This window comes from Zingiber officinale, chromosome 8A, assembly GCF_018446385.1.
Source record: "Zingiber officinale cultivar Zhangliang chromosome 8A, Zo_v1.1, whole genome shotgun sequence".
NCBI classification, from domain to species: domain Eukaryota; kingdom Viridiplantae; phylum Streptophyta; class Magnoliopsida; order Zingiberales; family Zingiberaceae; genus Zingiber; species Zingiber officinale.
In genome coordinates this window covers 12,643,347-12,655,461 of record NC_056000.1, presented here as the reverse complement: position 1 = coordinate 12,655,461, position 12,115 = coordinate 12,643,347, and the positions used below count along the sequence as shown (strand labels likewise).

The following is a 12,115-nucleotide window of genomic DNA, read 5'->3' as shown; positions in this document are numbered from 1 at the left end:
GTCTTGTTCTTTTATGCAGTCAGTATAAAAAGAACTTACCTTAAATGGTCCAGCTCAATACACTCTAAATGTACTAGTGTAATTTTATAGTTAAGATAAACTAATACCAAATTACACTACGACTATTCCAATGGTCTGTTCCTTTCCATCTTAGTCGTGAGCTACTGTTTATAATTTATAAGGAATTGATATCATGATCTTCTGTGTGTGACACCACACACCATGTTATCTACAATATAAATTAATTGAACAACTACACTTAGCATATAAATGTAGACATTTGACCAATGTGATTCTTTATTTCAAAAATAAATGTTTACAAAAAGCTAGGTTTTTAGTATACACTTTAACATTATCTACCAAAATAATATCATCGGCAAACAACATGCACGTACTGTGTCTTGAATGTGCGCAGTGAGTTCGTCCATAATTAGTGCAAAAATAAGGACATAGAGTTGATCCTTGATGTAACTCTATCTTTATTGGAAAAGCTGCAGTTACTCCGCCTGAAGTCTTTACTCTGGTCGTTACATCCTCATGCATATTCTTAATTAGTTCAATATATGTTACGCTAACACCTCTCTTTTCTAAAATCTCCATATAATTTCTCTTGGGACTCTATCATAAGCTTTTTCTAAGTCAATGAATACCATATGTAGATCTTATTTTTGCTCCCGATATTTTTCGATTAATTGTCTAAGAAGATGTATAGCTTATATTGTCGACCTTCCAGGCATGAACCCAAATTGATTTTCTGTCAATGTGGTCTTCTTCCTTAATCTTTTTTCTATTACTTTTTCTATTACTTTTCCTCAAAGTTTCATAGTATGACTTATTAGTTTAATACTCCTATAGTTTGCACAATTTTGTACGTCTCCCTTGTTCTTATATAAGGGAACCAGAGTATTTATCCTCCATTGATCAGGTATTTTTTCATTTTCAATATCATATTAAATAATTTTATAAGTCATTCAATACCTTGTTTCCCTAAGCACTTCCATACCTCTATCGGAATATCATCTGGTCCAACGACTTTTCCCTTATGCATCTCATTTAAAGTTTATTTTACTTCTGAAGATTGAATTCTACGATAAAAATTAAAATTTCTATGCTCATTTGACCTACTTAAATTACGTAAGTTAAGTTGGTCACCTAAACCTTCATTAAAAAGTTGATGAAAATACCTCTTCCACCGCTCTTTTATTTCTCCATCGTTTACTAATACCCTATTACATTCATCTTTAATACATTTTATTTGGCTAAGATCTCTTGTTTTCCTTTCTCTCACTTTAGCTATTCTATAAATGTCTATTTCCCCTTTTTTGTATCCAATTTTTGATATAATCGTTCAAAAGTTTCATTTTTTACTTCGCTCACTACTTTCTTAACTTCTTTCTTGGTTATTGTATATTTTTTTAAGTTTTCCTCGTTCTTACAAATATATAATCCTTATAAGCTATTCGTTTTTCCTTCACTTTCTCTTGTACTTTCTCATTCTACCACCAAGATTCTTTACTTAGTGATGCATGTTCCTTTGACTCACCGAGTACACTCTTAGCTACTATTTTCAACTTTAATATCATCTTATCCCATGTTGTATTAGAGTCATCGTATATTTCACCTAATGCTTGTACTTCTACCTTCTCCTTAAATATATTTTGCTTTCCATCCTTTAACTTCCATCACTTAATTCTAGGAATCGTATACATTTTCTTTCTATTGATACTATGTTTGAGACGTATATCCAACACTACTACCCTATGTTGGGTAGTTAAGCTTTCTGGATGACTTTGCAATCTTTATAAATCTTTATATCCTTCTTCCTAAGCATAAGAAAGTCAATTTGCAATTTATTATTCCCACTTTTGAATGTGACTAAGCGTTGTTCTCTTTTCTCAAAAAACGTATTAACTAATATAAGTTCATATGCTATCGCAAAATCTAATATAGTTTTCCCTTCCTTATTCCTCGTTCCAAACCCATAACTCCCATGTACTCTCATATTCCTCATTTTTCACTCTGACATGCTTATTTAGATCATCTCCTATTAAAATCATTTTATTTTGTGGAATATTTTATAATATTTCATCCAAGTTCTCCCAAAACCTTGATTTGGTAGCTTCATCTAATCCTACCTGCGGTGCATATACGCTAATTATGTTCATAGTTTCTTTCGTCACTATTATCTTAAGGGTTATAATTCTATCCCCCTTTCTAACTACTCCTACAACTTCATCTTTTAACAAACTATCTACAATAATATTTCTTGCTTTACTCTTTTCCAGTGTACTATAACTTAAAACCCGAGTTCTCTATCATCTTTGCCTTCTTACCCGTCCATTTTGTCTCCTGTACACACAAAATACTAATTCTTCTCCTAATCATCATATCTACTACCTCCATTGATTTACCAGTGAGAATTCCTATATTCCATGTTCCAAATCTTAGATTATTAGTTTTCCTATCATATTTGTTTTTATCCAACCTATGGTGTGAGAACTCTTACCTATTTAACACTGCACCCAAGTTCTCATGGAGATGTAGCAGTCCTTGCTGAGACGTTACAGTCGGACCCTGTAACGCAAACTCTTGCATATTTAGCACTACACCCGAGTTTTGGCGATATAGCGGTCCTTATGGAGACGTTACATTCGGACCCTGCAACGCGTTCCTTCCGGGGAACAACCTAGCATTAACACAATAATTTAATGGATCCATTCATTAAATATTTGTCATAATTTTGACGTTGGCTGGCAACCTACGCAACATGATTATTTAATCTCAACGTTGGAGAACTATAGAGTTAACCTAAGCAGAATATTATGAGAATCAATGCTTCCTTCTTATTCACGTCACTCCTTTTGGTATTATTAAGGTAATATATTATGATGTATCAATTTTAATTCGACTCATTAATAGATCAATTTTTTTAAAAAAATATATATATTTAATTATTTTTTCTAACAATATTAAATTGTTCGATAATGGAAAACTTATATAAAATCAATATACAATTTATTTTAAAATTATACACAATAAACATATTTATCTAATAATTACTATATATAAATAAAAAAAATATTAAAACCGTATCGGTACGGCATGATATTGAAACTATATTGGTCTAGAACCAAAACCTCAACACAAGTCAAGATTTTAAACCTTGGTCAATACCACTATTGATCATGCTAGTACAAGTTAAGGCTTCAAACTTCAACCAACAGACATTGATGTCAACCAACTCCATTACTGAATGACTTGAAAACAATGTCTGATATGGACCTTGAAGACAAATGTGATTAACCTCACTCTTGCAAAAAACTCAATCTCGCACAATGGCAAGATTTCTTCAGGTATTATTAAGACTTTCTTCTAAAAAAAGTTACAAGAGGCTTCTCCAACGAATAAGTTAACAAATTTTCAAAATATTATTGTTGATTCATTGCAATATTATCTAGATTAACACTGAAATTAATTTATTTCTTGTGCGGGTAAACGTGCCAAGCAGTTGGAGTAATAGAGATGGTCAAAATTTTATCTTGAAAGGGAGCCTTGGCGCAACGGTAAAATTATTATTATATGACCTAGAGGTTACAAGTTCAAATTTCAAAAATAACCTCTTACAAAGCAAGGTAAGGTTGCGTAAATCCTTCCCGACTCCATATTGGCAGGAGCATCATGCACCGAGCTGATTTTTTTTTATTATTATTGTTCAAATACTAATGTAGAAAACTCACATAGACATTATCAGGATAATTGCACATGAGATCATCTTCGGTAGATAAGTCATCCATTAATTGGCTTGCTAATATTGGTTGGTAACTCTGTGGTATAACATGTCCAGCTGCAGCAATTGGTGAACAATCCAATATTGCATTACGCTGAGGCATGAGCTTAAATGTCAGCGATGACCTACAAACAGAGCAATTCCATGATGATAAGTGGGGACCCAAACAACAAATGCAAAAAATAATAAAAATAAATTACAAATATATGAAAGAGAGATTCAGACCTTCCCCGGCTTATGGAGCTAGGAAAACTCTCAGGAACCATTCTATATGAGGCAGCTGGACGAAGTCCAGCGGTAGCATGGCTTAGAGCCCTTCCAGTTAGTAGTAATAGATTGCCAGGACCTGAACTCCCATCAGCTAAGAACCAACGATCATTTGGATCGCAAACCTACCAAAAGGTAAAATAGATGAGTTTGCCAAAGTATGGCAGAATAGGAATATCCAAATGAACAAATATGCCAATACAAATTATATTGTTCTTATTAACAGAAACAATAAGATTAATTACCTGAATCCCAGGACTGTCAGAAGCAATTAATGTCAAAAAACCTTTTTCAACTTCAGTGATGGAAGACTTTCCACCTCCAACTTGGTCCTTGCCATTACAGTATGAAGCTTGAGAACAGGAGGCAATCAGAACTGATGATGAAACTTCAGTAGCAGGCAAGGGTGTATCATCAAGCAAATGGTTAAAAACACTGAAAGTTGTTTCAGCAAGTATTAACTGAATGAGTCACAGATAGATATAGCAACCTGCTGAGACACTAGAGTATAGAGTAGAAAACTAATATAAACAAAAAGGGTATTTACTCGCTTCGGAGCCGAAGATGTCTTGCTACCGCACAAAGTGCAGCACGAGCTGCCTTTCCCATACATCTAAAGGCATCTCCCATGCATGCAGGAGTTAAGTCTCCATCTTCCAAAGTCCTAATAAAATTCATAATAAACTATGACTTAACAAGATCATAAGGCGTTGAGATAAAAGCACATGATTCAGATGCAGCGGAATTAGAACTGACTAATCAATCAATGATGTAGAGGACGCCATGGTAATTGAGTCAGATGCAGATGAAGAAGGCATCGAAGCAAAATAATGCATAGTAATTGTTCTAAAATATGTAAGAGAGCTCAAAATATAACATCCGCCACTACTGGTACAATAGAGTACACTCGTCCAGTCATATTTAGCTGTATTCAACAGTGAAACGTTGTATAAAGTATTCACCTTCCAGCACGGTAGGTATAAACACCCTTGCCTGACTTCCCACAAACATGAACTCCGACGCCCGCACCATTGCACATGGCCCTGGCCTTGAAGCAAGTCCTCGCCGAGTCCAGCGCACATTTCAAAATCACAGCTTCGTCCGAACCAAGCTCAATCAGCACGGCGTTGTGCCTCATCAGAGACCCTGACAGTTCCTCCACCGCCTTCAAGTACACCCCATCGGCTACCCCCTCGAACGGCACAATGTCCTCCAACTTCACCTTCGCGACGGGCGGCACCACGTGCTCCACGGAGTCGTGCCCCGAAGGGTGGCGGGCGGCAGGAGCAGGGAGGAGGGGAAGGGGATGGAGGCCGAGCGAGAGGGAGGAAGAAGGATGGGAATGGAGCGAGAGTGGCGGCGGCGGCGGCTGCGACTGCGGAGCCAGGGCCATAGAGGAGGAGAACATCTGCACGACCCGGCCGCCGTTCATGGATCATCGCGTAGGATCGGCTAGGGTGATGGGGGAGTCGGCCCATTCCGGTGGTCGGGAATCGCCATTAGGGTTTCTCTTCACCGAAGTCCACAGAGGCAGCTTCTCTCGTTTCTTTTCTCTATTTTATGTTTTTTTTACCCCTTTTTTCTGGTTGCGTTTTACTTTTTTTTTTTTAAATATAAGATATTTTCGTTCGAGCGTCGCTGCGAAGCACAAGAAGGAGAGAGGATACTTGGTTCGTGAAAATCTTCGTTACACATGGCCGACTTAAGTGGTGTTTGATTAACAGATTTAGGAATGAGAGAATGGAATGGCGTATTTAGATTATGGACTTTGGAGATAATTTGATAATAAAATTTAGATTTATGGGAATAAGATAAACTCATATAAGAGGTGAATTTTATTTCTATTTTTATTCTCATTTTATTTTACTATTAAACTGGTATTATAGATATTTGAGTCATTTAATCAAACCCCAATCTATTTAAGGATTTAAGCGGAAAAAAATATATCTCCAAGATTATTTTTAAAATAAATTCCTCACTTTTTATCGACTTGAAACGGATAACCCTGATTTATTTTTTAAAATAAATCTACATATATATATTTGACTTTTTAAAATAAAATAAAATTAAAAAAATAAAAATAATAAAATAGGATAACAATAAAAAGAATAATGTTGTCTCTTAACTCTTCATCATCATCCATGAATTAAAAAAAGTAAATAAATAAAAAATCACAACTCTAAAATTGACCAAACTTAATAACAATCCCTAGAAAATGAAGGTCACAGCAAAATCAAACAATGAATTTTTTTGCGATGCGATTGTAAAGGAACTCTACTAAGTTTAAGTCAAAGGCAGGAACAGTTGTCGACGTGGAGGTCAAGTCAAGATGTTCAAAGGTAAGAAATCGTCGAGTCATCAAAGTTGGTCGAGCAAGTAGCAACGAATCGAGCGGGCCTGAAGGGTCCGATCGACCCAGAGGCTTATCTGAGTAGGTCGCTCGTCCAATCGTGACGACTATAAAGATGACATAAAATGCTCAAAACTATAACCAAATGAAGGATAGTCCGACCGAACCACCTATCCGGCCGAGCGAGGAACGACCTACTGAGTTGAGCAACCATGGAGAAGAACAACCTTGAGTGATCGAGCGGGGGAATCCTAGCCGAGCGGCTCCCTCGCTCAGCCAAACAATGGGACCCCTTGTGTAGCTCATCATATTCTTCTAGGAATTAGTGTTGCTAACAACAGGACATGGTCCATCGATAAATTGTACCGCGAAGCTTCCACTGTCATATCAGATATATGCTGTTAGGACCCTTGGCGATCGGCTAAAGGGGGGTGAATAACCCCTGCACAAAATAAGCAAGCACAACCTTTCTCGAACTTATAACTTAATTAAAAGAACACTTACATAAGACTAATAAAGAAACTAAAAGGAAAGAGGTATCGAGAATTTACTTGGTTACAACCGGGGAGGTTGTTAGTCCAAGTCAGATAAAAAAACATACTAAAAATCTCCTCTGAGTGGAGAAGCCTCTTACAGCATTCAAAGCTCACAAAAAGTTAAACTCAAACAAACTCAAGCACAAGTGTTGTTCCTTTGTAATTCTTGTTCTTCTAGGCTTCTGGGAGCAGAGTTGCTTATATAGCTTTGCTCGGGACGTTTGGAAGGGTTTCAGACGCCCGGAATAGGATAGAATTCTATCTCAGACACAACGTTTAAACGCTACGTCGAAATGGCTAAGAATCGGGTTCCGGGCACCCGGAGTTCGAGCGCCCCGAGGCTAAAAATCAGCCCTTTGATGATTTTTTATCTTGATCTCTTTCTTCAATTCCGCTCACATCGGTCCGGGTCTTCCGCTCCTACTCCGCTCGCTTGGGTGATTTCGGCGATCCGGAATAGGGCTCACACGAACCCAACTTCCAACCTTCTCGAGCAAGTTTCCGTTTCGACTTCTCGTCTCTCGGAAACGTCGTGCGCCTCATTCTTGTTCGCCCGCTTACTCTTCCGCAGTACCTCGTCCCTCAGAAGCACAGAGCCCGTCGGCTCTCTCCTGTGCCGTCCTTTTTCACTAGTTGCGTCTTTTGCTCGACGTCCTGTGCTCCTAAGTTCCTGCGCACTTAGACACAGAGTTAAACACAACATGACCTAACCTAACTTGGTTGATCACATCAAAACTACCTTAGGATACCAACAATCTCTCTTTTTTTTATGTGAGCAACCTGAGTTAAGTTAGGGTAAACCAACATAAAGTAAAAGCAATAAATTTTGAAATTAAGTGCAAAAAGTAAAAAAAAAAAAATTTAAACTACCTCCCCCTAGACTTAATTTTTCCTTCTCCCCCCTTTGATCACATAAAAAAATGGGCTAAAAAAAAAAATCTAAGGGTAACTTTTCAAAAATAAGAAAGTTAAAAAAACTCTGATTTTCTAACAATTTTGAAAAACTTATCAAGTTTTTGAAAATTTTGAAAATAATTTCGATATCACTTAAAAAAATGCAACATAAGTAATTTTAGAAAGTTTTAGTTTTGTAAAAAAAATTCTAAGTAAAAAAATATTTGAGTAACTATTTAAAGCATTAATTACAATTAAATATTTTATCAGTTAGTCAATTAAAAATGTTATTCATTAATTGACTTCCAAGCTGTGGCGAGACACTAGTCTTTATTAGTTATTGGAACAACAACCACTTTATAGACAAAGTCTCTTAAGGAAATCAAACATTTAATCTACTCTCTAAAAGCCCTAACTTTAATCTACTCTCTAAAGTTTTAATCTAAGAATGATTTTGGAACCTAATATAAGTTCCTTCCAACTGGGTTGATTAAAAATCTTTTACGAATATATTTCTGAAAATTTTCCTAATTTGTCCCTTGTGGTAATTAAGGTACCAATTTAGACCATTAAATTTTCTAATACTTATATTATATGAGCATGTATGATTTTTAAGTTCTTTATTTCTTTTTAGAAATTATCATTTTCCAATTTTATTTTGTCAAATTCTTCTAATGGATAAGATTTAGCTAGAATTAATTTTAATTTTTTGTTTTCTTTTTCTAGCTTACAACAATCCTTTGACAATAATTTAACAAACTTGAATAATTTATCGGGAGGCAAAGATCGTACCTGACTTACTTTGTCGATCCTGTTGTCCATAGCTCTCTATGAATTGTTACTTTCTTCCGATGTCGCTCCTCCGTCATCGATGCTATCGATGCTCATTTCGGATGAGCTTGCTTCGTTTTCGTCTTCTTAATGACTTGTCACTAATGCAAGTCCGACGATGGCTTAAATTTCTGATTCGGACGACGTTTCGTCCCACGTTGCCTTTAGCATTTTGTACTTGTTAGATTGGGCATGCTTCTTGTTCTTGCTCTTGTCATTGTTCTTCAACTTAGGGCAGTTGTCTTTAACGTGTCATTTTTCATTGCATTTGTAGCATTTAATTTTTCTTTTTTTTTCTACCATGCAGATAATTAGTTTTTATATATTTAAATAATTTTTTTAATCGCCTTACCATCATTGTCGTTTCGTCATCATCGTCGAGAGAGGATTCTGAATCTAGTTCATCCATCTTCGCCTTGAGGGCAATATTATGCTTCGGCTCCTTCTTTGAATCTACACATCTCGTTTTATGGATTTCAAATGTTGAAAACATTTCTTTTAAGGTGACAGATTCTAAATCTTTAGATATATAGTAAGCATCTACTAATGATATACACTCAGTAGTTCTAGGAAATGCATTAAGTGCGCACCTTAGTGAATCTCGGCTGCTTACCTTTTCTCCAATATTAGTGAGTCCGATGATTAGTTCCTTCATTCTCGAGTGAAGATGTGCAACGATTTCTTCTGCTTCTAATTTTATGTTACTCAGCTGGTTCCTTAGCAGATCCCATCTCGCGAGCTTAGTTTCAGACGTCCCTTAGTGTTAGCTCAAGGAATTTCTCCCAAAGCTCCTTTGCTAAGTTGCAGGCGCTGATCCGGTTGACTTCTTGTAGCGGTAGGACGCTCAGCAAATGGAACTTTACTTTGCCGTTTGCCACGAAGTCGACCTACTCCTTCTTTGTCCACTGGTATTTTTCCTTATCTTCAGGTGCTACAAAATCAAACTTTATTATTAAAAGTAATTTAAAATCGGTTTTAAAAAATACCTCTATTCATTTTTTCCAGCTCGCGAACTCCCCCTCGAACTTTGGTGGGTAGATGTTTGGTTCGGTCATCTCGTGTGCTTCGTTTGGCGGTTAGTCCTTCTGAAGTGTCCTTGCTCTAATACCACTTGTTAGGACCCTTGGTGGTCGGCTAGATGGGGGGTGAAAAACCCCTGCACAAAATAAGCAAACACAACCTTTCTCAAACTTATAACTTAATTAAAAGAACACTTGCATAAGACTAATAAAGACACTAAAAGAAAAGAGGCACCGAGAATTTACTTGGTTACAACTTGGGAAGTTGTTAGTCCAAGGCAGATGAAAAAAAAGCATTAAAAATCTCCTATGGCTGCAGAAGCCTCTTACAACATTCAAAACTCACAAAACAAAGTTAAATTCAAACAAACTCAAGCACAAGTGTTGTTACTTTGTAATTCTTGTTCTTCTAGGCTTCTGGGAGCAGAACTGCTTATATAGCCCTACTCGGGGTGCCTAGAATGAGATAAAATTCTATCTCTGACGCAACGTTCAAAGGTCACATTGAAATGTGTTGGTGCGGGAAGCATCCGACGATCGAACCGGTGTTTTGATTATGTCAAAGGGTTCAAGTTAAGTTGTTATGTTATCTAACATATTGAATGAGTGTTTCAGGAAAGTCCTAACTGCGGTTAGGAGGGTGAAAATCCTAGGGGGTGGTAACCCTAGGTCCTAGGGGGCGGTAACCCTAGGTCCTAGGGGGCGGTAACCCTAGGTGGAGGAAAGTCCTAGCTGCGGTTAGGCAAAGGGAAAAACCCTAGGGGGTGGTAACCCTAGGTCATAGGGGGTGGCAACCCTATGCGGAAAGTCTTGGCAGGTCGATGGCTTCAAGCAAAAGTCCTAGGGGGTGGTAACCCTAGGTGGAAAGTCCTGGTGTCGCAAACCAGGTTAAAGACTGGACTAGCCGGGAAGCGGATGTCCAGCAGAAAGTTCGGAAGCGTCGAGCGCTGAGCAAAAGTCCAGTCGATCTGGAGGATCGCACTAGCAACAGGTAAATCTCCTGAGTGGAATAGGTGAGGACGCGTTCCCCGTAGAGGGAACAGTAGGCGTCGAGTCGACCTAGGGTTTCCGGTCGGAAATCCGAAGTCAGACCCGGACAGTCCGGAGACTATCATAATATTCGTTATCATATTCATGCTGCTGGTTATGCTAACTTTGTATTGCAGGATAGTTGTTTGGACTAACATGTCTTGCAGGTACAAAATAATGAAGTTTTCCCTCGGATGAACAGTGTCTGAGGCGCCTCCATGGAGCTTGGAGGCGCCTCGGGTGCAAAAGTTGACCTGGCTAAGAAGCATCAATGGAGGCGCCTTGAAGGGAGTATAAGGCGCCTTGGAAGGCGCCTTGAGTAGGGTTTAAGGCGCCTTAAGCAGATGAAGTTCGACCAATTCAAGCTTGATCTACGCGGAGGACTCAGCAGCATGGAGGCGCCTTGAACAACCTTCAAGGCGCCTTGAACACCCTTTATAAGGGGGTTTCGACCAGCACTTCAGATAAAAAAGTTCCAGGCTTTCTTTCTTCAACGTGCTGCTAACAAAATCATTCCGAAGTGCTGCTGCAACATTCCGACGACCCGGAGCTCTGTTTTCTTCTTCTTTAAGTTGTCGGTACAAAGTTATTTTAATACTTTCATTGTAATTTGTAATTCTTATCGAGCTTATAGTTGTTGCCCACCGTAAGCGATCAAGGATCGCGGGCCTTCGAGTAGGAGTCGCCTTAGGCTCCGAACGAAGTAAATCCCTTTGTGTCTTTGTGTTTATTTTATTCTGCTGCTTTAATTACTCAACGAACGTTTTACGATTCCGATAATCGAACAATTTAGCCGTGAGCGCTATTCACCCCCCCTCTAGCGCTTCTCGATCCAACAAAATGGCTAAGAATCGAGTTTCGAGCGCCCGGAGTCCGGGCGCCCTGGGGCAAAAAATTAGCCCTTTGCTGATTTTTGGTCCCAACTTCCTTTTTCGATTCCACTCACAAAAGTCTGGGTCTTCAGCTCCAGCTCCACTCCGTTGGGTGATTTTGGCCATCCGGAATAGGGCTCACCCGAACCCAACTTCCGGCCTTCTCGAGCAAGCCTTCGCTTCGGTTTCTCGTCCCTCAGAAATGTCGCGCGCCTCCTTCTCATCCACCCGCGTACTCTCTCGTAGCACCTCGTCCCTCAGACGCACTAAGCCCGTCGGCTCTCACTCGTGTCGTCATTATCGCTAGCTACATCTTTTGGTCAACGCCTTGTGCTCCTAAGTTCCTGCATACTTAGATACAGGGTTAAACACAATAGGACCTAACCTAACTTGGTTGATCATATCAAAATTATCTCGGGGTACCAACATATGCAACCCTGTTAGGAGACACTTTTCTAACTTATCTTTTCATAGGACAGTTGGGAAAATATGCACGTGTATTGAGAAGCGTGCACATCCGCTACAGAGAT

General features: G+C 38.5%; 1 protein-coding gene across 2 annotated transcripts in view; it reads right to left on the bottom strand.

Moving 5' to 3' along the window:
• LOC122012525 overlaps positions 1 to 5,620 on the bottom strand; it is a 28,978-nt gene extending 23,358 nt beyond the window's left edge. The window contains exons 1-5 of one of the 2 annotated variants that reach the window (XM_042569086.1): positions 5,017 to 5,620; positions 4,602 to 4,718; positions 4,300 to 4,489; positions 4,013 to 4,179; positions 3,738 to 3,912 (exon numbers count right to left, since the gene is read on the bottom strand). In XM_042569086.1, the coding sequence (XP_042425020.1) occupies positions 3,738 to 3,912; positions 4,013 to 4,179; positions 4,300 to 4,489; positions 4,602 to 4,718; positions 5,017 to 5,486 (1,119 nt within the window). In that variant the 5' untranslated portion in view covers positions 5,487 to 5,620. The remainder of the gene's footprint in view (positions 1 to 3,737; positions 3,913 to 4,012; positions 4,180 to 4,299; positions 4,490 to 4,601; positions 4,719 to 5,016) is intronic. The other variant, XM_042569087.1, reaches the window with a different exon arrangement.
• Between the last annotated feature and the right edge of the window lie 6,495 nt (positions 5,621 to 12,115).